The 16,375-nt window shown below is 40.9% G+C and overlaps 1 protein-coding gene across 3 annotated transcripts in view; it reads left to right on the top strand.

Moving 5' to 3' along the window:
* Nucleotides 1–272: 272 nt before the first annotated feature.
* Nucleotides 273–16,375, top strand: part of ABCC8 (ATP binding cassette subfamily C member 8) — a 77,591-nt gene continuing 61,488 nt past the window's right edge. The window contains exons 1-7 of one of the 3 annotated variants that reach the window (XM_083839612.1): nt 273–1,653; nt 2,624–2,765; nt 5,368–5,489; nt 11,246–11,412; nt 13,424–13,666; nt 14,100–14,282; nt 14,500–14,688. In XM_083839612.1, coding sequence (XP_083695738.1) covers nt 1,464–1,653; nt 2,624–2,765; nt 5,368–5,489; nt 11,246–11,412; nt 13,424–13,666; nt 14,100–14,282; nt 14,500–14,688 — 1,236 coding nt within the window. In that variant the 5' untranslated portion in view covers nt 273–1,463. Of the gene's footprint in view, nt 1,654–2,623; nt 2,766–5,367; nt 5,490–7,270; nt 7,886–11,245; nt 11,413–13,423; nt 13,667–14,099; nt 14,283–14,499; nt 14,689–16,375 lie in introns of those variants that run through there. The other 2 variants (XM_083839613.1, XM_083839614.1) reach the window with 2 other exon arrangements.

Below are 16,375 nucleotides of genomic sequence, written 5' to 3'. Positions count from 1 at the left end.
ATTTGAAGTATGGACCTAGCTAGGGCTGACCCAGCAGCTTTCATAGCTGGCACAGCGGGCAGACCAGGTCCAAGTGTAGCAACACCAGTAGTATCTAGACCCTGTGCTCTGCTCTGGTGAGGCCACACCTCGAGTACTGTGTTCAGTTTGGGGCCCCTCACTACACGAAGGACACCGAGGCCCTGGAATGTGTCCAGAGAAGGGCTACGAAGCTGGTGAAGGGCCTGGAACACAAGTCCTGTGAGGAGCGGTTGAGGGAACTGGGGTTGTTTAATCTGGAAAAGAGGAGACTCAGGGCAGACCTTACTGCTCTCTACAACTGCCTGAAAGGAAGGTGTGGGGAGCTGGGGGTCGGCCTCTTCTCACAGGTAACTATCGACAAGACAAAAGGGAATGGCCTCAAGATGCGCTGGGGAGGTTTAGGTTGGAAATGAGGAGACATTTCTTCTTAGAAAGAGTAGTCAGGCATTGGAATGGGTTGCCCAGGGAGGTGGTGGCATCACCATCCCTGGGGGTGTTCAAGGCAAGGTTGGACCTGGTGCTTAGGGCCATGGTTTAGTGGTTGACATTGGTAGTAGGGTGATGGTTGGACCAGACGACCTTGAAGGTCTTTTCCAACCTTAACCATTCTATGATTATTTTTTTTGCATTTCTGTTTGTATAATATGGCTGTTACATTAGTTACTCGGCTAAACAACTGATAAATGTGACTGGAAGTGAAAGGAACTCCATGGTAAAGCATCAGGATAAAAATCTTGAGCATTTCATGGCTACATACAATAGGAGATGCTGGATCTCCTCAACCTATGCTTAGAAGCATGAGCCAGTTGCAGACAGCACACTGCATTTTTATTTTCAGTATTATCCCCCAGAATGATGTTATTTATTTAGTTTTTGTTTAGCCTTGGCTCAGCTGAGTCCAACTTCTACTCAGTGAAAAAAAGTTAGGTTTGAACTCATCATGGGGGGGAGAAGGTAAAGTATAAATGTAGTAGCTGTTTTGGTTATGATGCTGAAATTTCTGTTGAGGACAGGGTTGCAGCTGTTTACAAGATTTAATCTAATAATATCTTCATCATAATGAAGAAAATGCCGAGCTGACAAGGCTAAAACCAGATTTACTCTTTGCAGTCTGTAGTTTCTGTCAGCCCTGACGTAGTGCCCGCTCAGACACGGCTCCGTCCCTCCGAGGGCTCTGCCCGGCCGGGCCCGACCGGAGCCCTGAGAGGGGCGCCGCGCCTAAGGGCAAAGCCCCGCGCCGGAGGCCCGCGGCACCCACAGCTCCCACCGGCCGCCTCAGCGTCCTCCGAGCCCACCCAGGTGGGCGGGCCGAGGAGGGGCGAGCCGGCGGGGCGGGGCCGGGGCGGGCCGGGCCGTGAGGGCAGGGCCGGGGCCGCTCGGCGGCCGCCGCCGTCAGGTGCGGGCAGAGCCGCGGCCGGGCAGCCCGCGCCGTCCCCGCCTGGATGTGCGCGGAGGAGGCGGCGGGCTGCGCGCAGGGTCCCGCCATGGCCCTGGCTTTCTGCGGCGACGAGGGCAACTCCACCGCCTACAACGTGGACCACGGCGTGCTCAACAACGGCTGCTTCGTGGACGCGCTCAACGTGGTGCCGCACGTCTTCCTGCTCTTCATCACCTTCCCCATCCTCTTCATCGGTGAGTGCCGCCGGCGTCGCCTCGCCCCTCCGTCCGGCTCTGGCTTTCGCGTTTTAACCCTCCCGGCTGCCCCCTGCGCCCTCCTGCAGCCAGCCTTGGTGGTGCCCCCGCGCCCCGGTGCGAAACCTGCCCGGGAAGCGAGGGCAAAGCCTCTGCAGGAGCCGGGCGACCTGGAGGCGATGCCGGTGCTCTCAGAAAATCCCCGCTGCAGCTCCTGGAGAGTTGGAGCAGGCGCGCAGACCTCCCTCGTCGTTAGCGGTAATGAGGAAGGCTGCCCGTCTGCTGGAGCTCGCTGTCTGCAGTGGGTTCGGGTTGATAACCTGAAACTGGGGCTACCGGTAGGTGGCTCCGTGGTTTAATACATCCTTCTGTCGCTGCCTTTGAGTACCACTTCGCTCAGCCCGTCCTCTATGCAGCCGCGGTACGTGCGCTGTGATTTAGTACTCGTATCTGCTGATCGTAAGAGATAACGCAAACGCGTGCAGCTGAAGAACTGCTTGGGGTGTACTGCTGCTTAACTGCTGTTTGTCTGGCTTTTCACGGTGTTCCTAATCTTTATCTAGATCAGAGAAGCAGTTACTTCAAAACAAAACAAAAAAAATCTGTAAGATGCGATGAAAATTATTTAGCGATTAAATGCACTGAAGTGGGAAAAAAGTACACTTCTGTATGCATGTGTCATAACTTTCATTTGCTGTTCATTTCATATGCTAAAATGTTTAATAAATGTTTAATGAGTGTCACAATGTAACAATAAGTATAGGAATTTAAGGTTGTCTTCTGTTTTGTTGACTTTATTCTGTATGACAAATGAAGCAGTAAGAACACAGCTCTGAAAGGATACATGTGTAACAACACAGTTCTGTCAACTTTAGTACACTACTTTGTTACGCATGTTTTTCTGTATGCGAGAGCCGTATATCGATTTTGTTGTAAAGAAAGCTCTTAGTAACTTTCTTTTCCTGTTTAGGATGGGGAAGTCAGAGTTCCAAAGTACATATCCATCACAGCACATGGCTTCATTTTCCCGGCCACAACCTACGCTGGATACTAACTTTTATCCTCTTGTTTGTGCTGGTGTGTGAAATCGCAGAGGGCATAGTATCTGATGGGTAAGTGTATGTCTACTTTCTCCTGATATTACTGAGCATTTCAAAATGATTTCAGTGTAGGTATTGTTTCCTTGTTTAAATTGTCATCTAGACTATATTCCTTGTGGTTATAAACATGTATTTTGTATTTCTGGTGATTAACCTACCGACCTTGTATCAAAAATTCCACAGACCTTGCCAAGTATGCACACACACAATTGACCTTAATCATTTTTAGTTCAGCTTAATGACACTATCTTTCCAAAGAGTAATCATAGTTAAATCCTAACAACTCAAGCAGATGGTGACATTTTCATGATACGTTTCATGTCCAAGGACCCAGTCCCACAGTCCTTATTCAGGCAGAACTCCCATGTGCACAGTAGGTCATAACATTTCCCTGCAAGTTCAGTTCTGCCTCTCTTACTAAGAGGAGTAGATTTGATGGGCATCATCATCTCACCTGATAGTTTCTTCTGAGGTGCTATTGATGTTTGTGCAGTACATCCAATCTGTAATCTTAAGCAGGGAAGCTCACCGTTTTGATGAAAAAATTTGGCTACCCAAGAATTAAAATGTGTTAGAGCCTTCATTTGATCTGGTCAGTACTGATGGTGGCTTGATTTGAGTTATAAAGTTGAAGCTCTTCATTATATAGAACAAAATCTCTCTGTTAAGCCACCTATATAACAAGTATCCACCAACCAGTGTGAGAGGCACTGCAGAATTCTGTTGTAGAATCTGATATCGTTATTATTATAACTTATCTTAAATATATATAAATAGAATGTTTCTCAGTGCCAGGTTTTTAAGAGTTTTTCTCGTGCTTATTTGGAATTATCAGGGTGTGGGAGGCTCAAAGCAGCATCTCCTGCCTTGAGTTTTCTGTTTTATTTTGTTCTTTAGCAAACTCTCACATTATGTTTATTTGCTATTTAAATTGGCTCAGAACACTGCTGTTAAGCGTCACCTGACAAGAATCAAAGCTCCTAGCTATACAGGGGGAGTGCCAACCCACAGTTGTGCCTCCCGAGCACTCAGCAGGCTAGCAAGTGCAGCAGTGGATAAAAGCAGGTTTTGAGACTCGCCAGCTTTCTAAGACCAAAATATGGCATGCTGATAAGACCTTTTGACAGTGATTGGTTGTCTAAGTCTTTTGCACCTCAGGAATACATGCAGTCTGCTGGAGATAAGCTCATATAGGAGAACTCTAGCAACTTAATTCTGTCTGTGAAATAAATTTAAAACTAAACCAAAACAACAACAGCAAAACACCTCCCACTCCTGCAGTGTTACCTTCTGAAGCCTAGGGTGTCTGATCTGTTCTTGTTACTTGTTTTTGCCTGCCAAGAATTCAACCCTGTTGTACAAAAAACCCTGTCGTTACTAGGAGTTCAGAGACTGGAGAGTCTTTTCTCATTTTTCTATATCCTCGTTGATTCAATCGTCATTGAATCGTCAATTGTCATAAGAGGAGTTAAGTGTTTATGCCACAGGTTGTCAGCATGGCTCCAGCCAACTGTGTGGAATTCATTCTAGCGTTCACGTGAGGGAGGACTTCCCTTTCCTAGGTACAGACGCAGGAGGTGGCCCTTCCGAGCTCCTGTGGATTTGATGTTTGGGATATTCAGCTCTAAGTCAGGTGAAGTCCTGTGACGGTCTCCAGCTGCCTTACTGCACAGCCCATTTTATCTTTACTGGCTACACAAAAACAGCTTTTGCTGCAGCAAGAGCTTAGCCAGGGATGCTAATTTATTTTCCATGAGGTTCAGAGGACAAGGTGTGAATTTCCCCAGGTGTTTGTGCCCTAGAGACTTCCTCTTGGTGCTTCTTCTCACTGAGATGGATGGGAGATGGAAGAAATTGTACCTCTTGACAGCACAAGACACTCCATTAATTTTTGTAAAAGGTGGAAAATGGGAGGAGGGGAAAATGTCAAGTAGGAGGGAAGAGGAAGAAAACATGATTTTTATCCCCCCAACCTTTTTATTTCTTGCCTAAGCCAACAACACTGGCAAAGAGTACCCCCAAAGGGCTTAGCTGGAAAGATCCCATCTATTGCTTCCTGAAAAAAAGTGTCGGAGGTTTTGCTTTATAGGACAAAACTTCAAGGTATATGATTTTGTTGTAGGTTTTATTTGTTGGCTAGAAGTTACTGCAAACAGAACTCACTGTAAGTTCCTTGCTGTTGTGCTGTTTTTTTCCCTAAAGTGGAAAAAGAAAAACATTTTCACCAAATGTTTCTATAGAAAATCTTAAGCTATGCTATCGGTTGGCGTTATCTACGTATTTTGATGGACAGCTCCCAAACTAGTTTAGCTGAAATTAACTTCCCTCATTTTGGAGCTGAGCTGCTTATTCTAATTTAAACAATGTTCAGTTGATTTCAGTAGGAAATAAGGGTATACACTTTTCATTTTTAGCACAGGGGAAGAATTTGTTATCTAAGTATGTTATTTAAGAGCTTAAATCCCATTGAAAATTGGAGAACTTTACTTCCATAAAACATTTTAGAAAATCTCATCTCAGTGCTGCATACGGGACAGAATTCATAAATTAAAAGGGAAACATTTAAGTAGCAAATATTTGATTTTATTTGATGTTCGCTTTTTTCTTTTTTAAGGGTTTCAGAATCCCGTCATTTACACCTGTACATGCCGGCTGGGATGGCATTCTTGGCAGCCATCACATCTGTTGTCTATTACCATAATATCGAAACATCCAATTTCCCAAAGTTATTGATCGGTACGTTTTGCAACTTACAAGACATGGAAGTGTGACTGTGGTGTGACTGTGTGTGTGTATTCATTCTGTGACAGGTCACTGCAGTCTCGGCACTAACTTGTATGGGGAAAAGCTACATCTGTGTGCAGGCCTGCTGGTTGCCGTGACCAGACTCAGTTCTGAATAATAATGGAGTTTTCCTGAAACAGCTCATTATTTACAATGCTTTTAACTTCCTATAGAATTCTGTATGGTGTTCTCAGGGATCCATCAGGCCAAAGGTTTTTCTAGGAAAAGCTGGGTTTGTGGGAAAAGTAGCACACATTAGAAATCAAACTCTACCTGTAAAAGCTATCGGTATCCCACTACTTGTCAGCATGTTGCATTTAAGCATGATAGAAAATCGAAGTTGTCTTCGTGTGTGTTGAGATATGTACAGAGTCAAGGGAAATGAATGATGTCACTGACTCACTATGACCTTGAATATGTTACTTTGCCTGCTGGTTCTTGCTTCCTGCTCCTAAAACCTCCTTTCTAAATTGCCTTAAGGCATGCCATTTTGCTAAGGAAAAGGTGTAAGAACTACTTGTATACTAAATATGTTCTGCAAGATTGTAAATAAGCCATAGCTAGCTATGGAAAATCTGTTGCTGCTGACAGTCATGCGGCTGGCAATATGCTCTCTGCTGTCAGGGTAGATCACAGAATGGATGTATACATGTTTAGCCATCCTGCTAGCTGTTATTTCTTGGGTGATCCTGGCTCATCAAATTCACTTTTGGATTCTGCTAAGGTTTGTCTTGTGTCATTGTGGCTCTGTTCTCAGAATTCTGTTCTAATACTTGTCAGCTGGTAAAATGTAAGTAACAACTTGATTTGAGAAAGTTTTTAAATACGCAAGATGCTTTTGAACTGCATATTGTGATATGCAAGCATCCTGCTGAAGGAGTCTGTTACTTCTGTAAAAAAAAAAAAAATATATATTTTCTCTTCAAAAGGTCTGATTTTGTTGATAAAGAATAAAGCAACTACAAGAAAATAGGAAAATAAATTCAGATTTCTGTGCAGGTGTGGCAACTTTTGTGGTTTCTCATTCGAGACTTTTTTTTCCTTGCGCTTTTCTCTTAAGTAACATCTTTTTTTTCTTTTATGACCAAGTGGGGTTATACAGTCACGTTTTGATTAGTCAGCAGAGCCCATTTAATGCCTTATCAAAGCTTTAGATGTTACATTTCAGGAAAGCATTGCTAGCATGTTACAGTCAAGTACAGAAAGCAAGCAGGGTTTGCTGTTCTTGTGTTTTGTGGTGGTTATTTTTTGTTTGTTTCAGATATGTAATGCAGTGTTTAATAATTTAGTGTCGCATTCCTGCTGTTAGATCACTGCGAAGAGTAGCACAAATGTAGAGCTAGTAGTTGATTACCCATTTTTGCATAATCTCTTCCCTTTAGAGATCTCTCTTATGATAATTCTGTTCAGTATTTAGAGTGCTGATGCTGGATGAGCTCTGGACGATGTTGGAATAATAATCAGATATACCAATGAATACTAACACTCAAGTTTTATTGGTACTATGTAACTAGTAACTATAGTACTGAAGTTAATCATTAGGAATTCTCATTTTGCAAGAATTTCCAAGGAATAGACTCCTTTAGAAAATCTAATCTTAGTAGCTTACTCTTAGGAAAAAAAAAAAAAGAAAAGAAAATCTAACTACGTTCTTTACTATTTAGGTAATCAGATTTGAAATTTAATCCAGGGTCCTCATAAGATGAGGGTCTTAATTTTTTTTTTGCTTTTCTTTTCACTGCCATTTGTTTGTGAGAATACTGAATAAGCATGTTTTTAAGTCTCCATTGTGTTTTCTTGACTGCACAAATTTTTTATGTAACCCTGAGGATCACCATCTTTCAGTGTTAATTGCAGCTACTTTGTGTTGACAGTTGAGACCAGGCAATGATAATTTTATATAAATTAGTCCAGAATGAGATAGTTTTAATTATACTCATAGTCAGCTATTAACTGACTAGAGCACAGCCTAGCTGCAAAGTAGCTTTCACATAGAGCCTAATATGAATAAAGTAAATGGAATCATGAGGAAAAGTTTAAGGAAACTGAAAGAGGTTTCTTCCTTAGTAAAGTGTTGCAGAGATCTAATATTCCACACTCACACAGTAAATGAGCTGGTGTGGCATCTGCTGCTGCTTCAAGCATTAGTGAAGTTCCACCTAATTGCAGGGCATCATGTGCCTCAGCTGGAGGATTGATGCCTACAGCTGCAGTTGGTAGCAGTATAAAGCAGCAGACTAACTGGAAGCAGCATAAAACTAAGGCTCTTTGGCTAACAAGCCTCATCCAAAAATTACTAAATTCAGTGGAGAAACTCTTCATTGATGCAGTGCAGAAGGTCCTTAAAGGTCTGTTCGTTAACTTTAATCAGTATAAAGTTTCCGATCCTGTGAAACTTTTGAGGTTTTTTTTTTTTTGAAATATTTTTCACTCTGTATCTTAAAGAAAACAAGACCATTTGTAGGTCTTCATAAACCAGCAAGGGACAGATACTATAACAACTTTGGGGATTAGCACGTTGCCTTGGGGTATGTGAGAAAAGGGCGCCACGTTCCTATACTGATCCCACTTCGCAGCTTTATGCCCAGGCTGTTGGCTATTTTGAAGTAGTCCGTCTCATTATCTCCTATCAAAAAAGTTGTCAAGGTTTAGACTATTTATGCTCTGAAGCTAATGATTGAGTCCAGGATCCCAGCTGAGTGTCCATTCCAACTACTGGAACACTTCGTTGATATGATCTGAGTCAGGTTTTCTCTGTATGGTTTTGATTTGTAATTGTATTTCAACAAATATAGCTATTCCAATGTAATGCTGGTACAGTGTGGCTCCCTTAATAATGCTCATTTTAGTACTCTTTGCACAATGTTCCAGAATGGATGCATAACGATATGTTTTAGAATAGTTTTCATATGGAACTGGAAAGTCTCTTAACTTTCTTGACGTTCAAAATATGTAATTGATTAGTAGCATCTGATCGCACTATTTTTGGAATTAATATTTATTTGTTTTTTAGATAAATCTCAGAAATTAAACATTAGTAGAAAACTGAAATAACGGGACTGAGTTTTTAAGCTGACAGGGATAGTAGTGTGGGAAGACTACTATTTTTTATTTTTTTACCAATCTTAATTAGAGCACCAATGACTCACCATTCCTGACAGTAGTCTAGTTTTCTAATTAAAATGTATTGTATCTTAGTATTATAGTTAATTCCTTTGGAATTTGTTTAAAGCGGAACTTTGTGTTATAGTGCTCAGTGCACAAAGTTTTTCTCTGAGCGTACACAGGTTAGTTAACAAATCCCATGTGTGATTTTCCAGATCTTGGGCTTAATCCAGTAAAGGTATAAAACAGTGAGTTCTACATTGCCAGATTTTAAGCAATCTGGCCCCCAGGTGAGAATCTACAAACGGGTGCTGCGGGTTGAGGTCACTTACAGAGTCCAAGAAAAAGCAATGTCGTTTAGGCTGCAGACATCTATAATAGATCCAACTTGACGAAATAAACTGAAGTACACCCCGTGCGCTGGTCTCTAGGCAGCTTGGGTCAGTGGAAGTTATGGGTGATAGTTTTTAGGAACTCTCAGCCAATATACACGCATCAGTGAGATGATAAAAACACAGCTTAAAAGAAAGTGGTGCTATACGTATATTTTTGGAGGAACCTTATCTTGAAGAGCCTGTGAACGTTCACCACGTTGGTTATATGTACTTACAGTTGAAACAGAGAAGGTAGTTAGGGCCAAATGCTTCTAGGAGGTAGGACAGTGGGAGATGTGTTGTCACCCGAGGATGTTGCATTTGGCACCTTCCAACACTGATTAGACAAGTAGTCGTTTCTAAATGAATTCTCTAATCAAAACCATTGGTCATATAGATGCTTAGTTAAATTCCAAATAGGAGAATGGCTCTGCTAGTTCTTACTTCTTCATCCGAGAGCTCTACATAGGAATCAGTTGGCCTGATTGTTTTTTAGGTATCCTCTGCTGGTGTGAACTTTTAGCATGCTACATTTGTACAAGCAGTACCCAACAGGAACTCCAGTACTGTTCCTTTTACTGTCCTTATTTAAGTGAGAGTTTTGCAACAGATTTCCAAAGAACCAGAATTAGAAGACCCCCCGCAACCCAAATCCCATGAGGACCATCCATGCTGAATTTCGTTTGGCTTGGAAAGGGTAGCCCTGTTCTACATCCCTGTGGAGCTTTCTAGGGTACCTTAGAATAGCTGGAACACCACACATCATCTGAGGTTGTGCAGGTTGTTGACAGTTACCCATATTTGCAAGCTAGGCTTGTAATTATTAGTGTCTTGGTAGATGACTTTCCCTGGTGTTGCAGCAAGACACTGAGAAAGCATATCAATGTTTCTCTTGGCAGTTAAAGCACATTCCAGCTGTAGCGCCATGGCAAATACACCAGCAACAAAAAATTCATGTGAAAGAGCATAACCCTATAAGCTATTTCCTTAAGAATTGGGAACGTGAGGTGGCTTACAGTGTGGTGAATGACATGGAATGCGTTCCCAAATCACCAGAGCTTATTGCAGGGATAACTTATCTATAACTGACAGTAGCATGAGCACTTTAAGTTCTAGACCTCTACTGAACTTATTGTCCAAGAGTACCGCATTCAGCTCTGGGACCTCGAACATAAGTAGGACATGGACCTGTTGGACCAAGTCCAGAGGGGGGCCACAAGGATGATCAGAGGGCTGGAGCACCTCTCCTGTGATGAAAGGCTGAGAGATTTGTTGTTCAGCCTGGAGAAGAGAAGACTCCAGGGAGACCTATTGCGGACTTCAAATACCTAAAGGGGACTTTCAAGAAAGCTGGGGAGGGACTCTTTGTCAGGGGATATAGTGATAGGAGAAGGGGTAGATGACTTTAAACTAAAACGGGTAGATTTAGACTACTTATAAGGAAAAAAAAAATCTTCACTCAGAGGGCGGTGAGGCCCTGGAACAGCCTGCCCAGGGAAGCTGTGGATGCCCTGTCCCCACAAGTGTTCAAGGCCAGGCTGCATGCGGCTTTGAGCAACCTGGTCTGGTTGGAGGTGTTCCTGCCCGTGGCAGGGGGGTTGGAAGTAGATGGTCTTTAAGATCCCTTACAACCCAAACCACTCCAGAAGAAACTATAAAAAGTTAGAATTTTAAGAACATGACTTCTTCCACGTGCTTGTGTATTTGTATTACAAATTACATATATGGAGTTTTTGTGGTACAATAGAAAGGAAGAGCAGCAGTAGTTTGAAGATATTTTAATGTCTGATCCTGCATATGCACCAGAGATCTGTAGGGGGAATAAGGTCAATTTTCCTTCAAGCCAAATTCGCACCAGTCTTGTAGTAGTAACCCGATTTGAATTGAAGAACATCATTCAGACCCACCTTCCCTTGTGAGGCAGCTCTCCCCCTTGAACTCACCGTGTGGATGCATGTTTACAACAGATGGAAATTTCCTTCAGCAGATATCACTTTGTGAAACTTTCCAAAGATCACCGAATCTAATGGGAAAGGAATTTGGAACAAACATTGTCTTAATGTTTTTGTGTCGGCAGAATTGAATTAGGCTTCTGTTTTGACAAGAGAAAGGCCACTCTAGTTTTATATATTCGTGTTGCATTCTTTCTGAATGACTATTTAATAAATATCACTATTGTATATTTTTGCAACTGTGGAGCTGATTGACTTTTTTTTTCCCTCCCTACAGCATTGTTATTCTACTGGACTTTAGCTTTCATAACTAAAACCATCAAATTTGTAAAGTTCTGTGATAATGGGGTTGGATTTTCTCAGCTTCGATTTTGCCTCACGGGACTCCTGGTTGTTCTATATGGAATGCTACTAGCTGTAGAAATAAATGTCATCAGGGTGAGGGTAAGTTAGTACTCTAAGTCCCTATTCTTTTTTCATCTTACTGGGTACTTAGTATGAAATTCATCTCTAAAGGAGAGAGAGAAAATCTGGTTAGAAATATATTTGAGAATTAAAGATTAACCCAATTTTCTTAGGCCATAATTTAAGAATGTCAGACTCCACTGTAGATAAATTAAGATTAATTTCATGTGTTTTAAATGTATGTTATGATTCACAGTTTCAGTCGTCAGAAATTAGTATTTTTGAAGCAAGGAAAGACTGGGTGAAAGTAATCATCTGCTCTAAGAGAGAGTATTAGACACAAATAACATCTCTCATTTTCCAGGAGACAATCACAGTAACTGATTTACTGGAGCAAATAGGATTGCTATCTAGCCTCCCAGCTATATACACTTCTTCCTCTACAGTGCCTTTAGTCATAATCCAAACTGAGAGATGGCTTTAGAACCTGCTGGATAGATAATTGCCCAAGTTCTTGCCTTCACCTGTCCCTTGCTTAATTGTGTGTGTAAATTAAACTTAGTCTCAGGAGGGAAATAATTTTTTCCATGTAAACTGTATTGCTTCTTTCTTGATAGTAGTATATGATTTCTTTCCAGTAATGCATTAAGCAACATGAATTGCATGTGTCATGTACTTGTTCTTCTGTGATTTTTGTGTGTGTGTGTTTGTGTCTGTTTATTTGGTAATTTAGGACAAAAATAAGGTTAAAAGTAGCTTTTTTGCTATAATACTTTTGAAATAAGTGCAGTAAAAGCCTCAGTGCTGGAAGTTCAGTATTTGTCTCATAAATGAAAAACAGTGGATTGTCTTGTGGGAAAAGTGAAACAAATGCAGCATCCAAGAGAATTGCTCATAAACCTCCTTATAATAAAACTGCAAAATTAAATGAGGGTAGACCATCGTGGAATTATAGGCCACAAAGAAGAATAAAAAAACTCAGTGCCTACTGTCATCTTTCTTATTTTCTGTTTGTTTGGATTTAATTATTAAAGGATGTCTTTGGTGCATAAAATAAAATAGCCAGAAGTATGGATTTTTTTACTGCCTCTTGTGTCTATGCCAGACTTAGGAGACACAGGCTTGTTGCTTCAGCTGCTCCTGTAAGGGATTGGGATGAACGGAGAGCTGGCCACTGCTGGGATAGGTGGAGTTGGGGGGAAAAAGTAAAAGAAAATAAAAATAAAGGGGAAGGCCTCTGTGAAGCAGAAATGGAAGACATTGGCCTCAGCATTTTTCTGCTGCCTTACCGATCTTCCAGAAGGCAGAAGACTGATTTATTTGACTTTGAGTTCCAACTCTTTCTCCTTTCCTTCCATTGTTCCTCTAAATGTTTGTTCCCCAACCCATCACTCTTTTTTTTCCTAGGATACGAGAATTATTTCTCCAGCTATGGCTGGAGGAAAGATAGCACTGAAGTATATCCAGATACCTTACTAATATCAATAAGATTTAGGTACAGTCATGAGTAGACATTGAGTGAAGTATGTGACTGAGTCTCACCTCTGTGCCCAGCAAGATCATGGAACAGATTGTGGATGAGGCTTTGAGCAACCTGGTCTAGAAGGTGGTGTCCTTGCAGGGGGGTTGGAACCATAGGTGACCTTTAAGCCCCCTTCCAGTCCAAGCCATTCTCTGATTTTATGTCCTGTGTTGTGCTGTCTGGCACAGAGCAAGAGGCAGGGTCAGTACTATGCAAAATGTAAGGTGATTTTTGTTTTCCTGAAGTATAAAAGTTTGTGCCCTTAAACAAAATAATATTAAATGTTTAGGATTATATATTTTTATGCTGGACGCTTCTTATCCCCCAGTATCTCAGGAAACTAGATTGTTGTATTAGTCAAATTTGAACGCTGAAATTCCTTGAGTACTTCTGAGAAAGCAGTTCATCAATTCAAGCAGTTCTCAATTCATTGATTATCTGCTGTGTCCTTATCTCTTCTCTATACTTTGCAGACTTATTTTCTACATGTTTAGTGTGATTCTTTTGGGGGATTTTTCTTAATTTCAGAGATATGTTTTCTTCAAAAGTCCTAAAGAAGTTAAACCTCCTGAGGATCTCCAGGACCTTGGTGTTCGATTCCTACAGCCATTTGTGAACCTGTTATCCAAAGGAACATATTGGTGGATGAATACATTCATCAAGACTGCCCATAAAAAACCAATAGACTTGAAAACCATAGGCAAGCTTCCCATTGCCATGAGAGCTCTGACCAATTATGTTCGCCTTAATGAGGCTTTTGAAGCACAGAAGGTATGCAAAGCATGGAATTATATGTCTGATTTCTCACTATTTACGTTTTTCATTGCTTCTTTATGCTATGAGCATGATATAAAATTGTGCAAACAGATATGCAAACCAAGTAACCAGTAACAGTTTTCCACAAACAAAGAGATCAAAACATTTTACAAATAATGAATTTTCTCTAACTAAGCATGCAGATCAAACACATTACTAGTTAAAGACATGTAAAATCCATATGGTCTCTATTACGATGTGGAAAGTAATTATGGACTGTACTCACTAAACACCATTATCACTTTTCCTAATAAGACCCTGGAACCATTCAATTACAGAGTCAATATTAATGAGGTCTCACAGGACTATTTTTCAATGTTATTTCAGTTACAGTTTGTCCGTAAGAGAATTCAAGGTCTGAAACTACCTTAGCTCAGATTCTGCTTAGTTTTCAGGTGGGAACTTCGTGTATTCGGAGAAGCCTTCTGCAGCCTGTCTAAAAGAGTATAGCTTTTCAGTCTCCGTGTTCAAAAGAAAACAAAATCTGTCAGTTTCCTTCCTTTTTTTCCTGTTCCCCCAGCAAACCACAAACAACACACTTAAATGGATCCCTACTAAGGATAGGAAAGAGGTAACAGTCTCTTCTTGTGAAATGGAGGAGAATACAAATTAATGCTTTGTTCTGACTCTATAAAAACAAATGGAGGAAAAATTGTACTACCTGAGTTCTAGCTCAAGGGTTGCAATTACTGTCAATGAATTAAAGCAAGGGAAAAATAATTTCTCATACCTGAGGTTTATACATAATATAATCCTTTTACTATATCTGCTTTTCGTATTCTGGACAGAACAAAAGGTCACCATCTCCACAAGGATCCAGATCAATTTGGCGTGCTCTCTGCTGTGCTTTTGGAAGACCCTTGCTTCTCAGCAGCACATTCCGTATTCTGGCTGACTTGCTTGGATTTGCTGGTCCCCTCTGCATCTCTGGGATTGTTCACAATGTTGGGAAAGGAAATAACACCATCCGCCCACAGGTACTGTCTGTACTGGGTCTGGCTGGGGCAGAGTTAACTTTCCCCATAGCAGCTCCTGTAGTGCTGTGCTTTGCACTTGTAGCTAGAACAGCGTTGATATCGCACTAATAATAGACTTCGAGCAGTGCTGCCATAGTGGCAAGATTAACCGTTTCTCCTTTTGCTTCCGCGTGCCTTTTTTTTTTTCCTTTAATTAAACTGCTCCTTATCTCAACCCTTGAGACTTTTTTCATCATATTTTCTCCCCTCTGTTCTTTTGAGGAGGGGGAGTAAGAACGATCTGGCAGAGCTTAATTGTCTGTGTGAAACCACCACACTGTCAAAATGCTGTTACAAAAGGAGTCAAAAGAAGCAGCGCTAAAACTATGTATTATTTTTCCTCAGTAAAGAAAGCAACTGTAAGGTATTTTTGAATGCTGGAAGAGACAGCATGTGTGTTACTACCTACTGCTGACATTCATACCTGGACGATGAACAAAATGCGTTACCTACGCATCTAGTTAGGCTTTGGGTTATTCAGGAACATAACCTTGTTCAAAGTAGTGGTGAAACACGTTCAGAATCTCACTAGTATCATAAGTATTTTAGGTACAGCTGTGACTAGAGATTTAATCAAGTACGTGAGTAAGTGCTTTTCAGAAAAGAAAAAGTGTATTTTTAAGAGGCTTGGCTTTTCATTTCCAGAAATGAGGGATGTCTAAGAGGATTAAAGCAGGCTTTTATTATCATGATACTATGCCAACTGATTTAGCCTTGACAAAGAATTTCCACTCGTGTCTCTGGGCAGATTGGTTTTGAAAGATCAACTGAAACAATTATTTAAAAGGTGCTATTTAATTGAAGGCTCCACAAGAAGAAACTTCTTGATTAATAACAAAATTAAAAGCATTAAAAAAAAGTTCAGGAAGCATCTTCTCAAAAGGTCAAGTTACTCAGGCCTCATTTTTATGAGAATTATCATTTTATTTTTGCAACTCACTTATTGTTTGATGTAAGATTGATTTCTGAAGTCTGTTGACACTAATGGAAAGATACCCGTTCACCCAGGTACGCTTTGGATTAGGTCCATTGAAGTAAATATTGAAAAACGTTGAATACATTGCAGAAAAATTAACCAAAGCCTCAAGCTGAAATGAATTATTTATACATTTTGCAATCTTTATCCTAATATTTGGAGACTTCAATATAGCAAGTAGATCTTATGGAAACTAGCTAAAGCAGGAAAATTAAAAAAAAAAAAAAAAAGACTATGTAGGCTAGAGGCTACACTGTGGCAAAGTACTACGGAAGCTTTTGAGCTGATTCTTAATAATTTGTTTGGAATGCTTATTGTTTCAAATGAATTTGTACCAAATCTCTACTAACAGATTATCCTGTTTAATTTTGCTACTGAAGTGTCAGCTAGTGTTCTGCTGTTAGAAATGCTCAGGTCTGGTCCAGATAGGCCCTGAAAGGAGTCTCCTCCTGCCGTGACATTGTCACCATGTCTAGTGAAGTGGTAGCCTGGCTACCATGGCTGTTGTAATTGATACCATCTGGGGATCACATAACAGCAGTATTTGGTGGTGGTGACAGTCCGTGAGTGACAGTTAAGGGTGTATTTTACTTCGGATAGAAGGACTCTGGAAACGCATTTTCTTCTGTTTTGACCTGATTTATATAAGTTTTTCTGTTAAAAGGCTAATAC

The sequence above is a fragment of the Anser anser genome, assembly GCF_964211835.1.
Source record: "Anser anser genome assembly, chromosome: 5".
NCBI classification, from domain to species: Eukaryota; Metazoa; Chordata; class Aves; order Anseriformes; family Anatidae; genus Anser; species Anser anser.
Note: the sequence above shows the minus strand (reverse complement) of the source record. Positions and strands in the feature narration are given on the sequence as shown.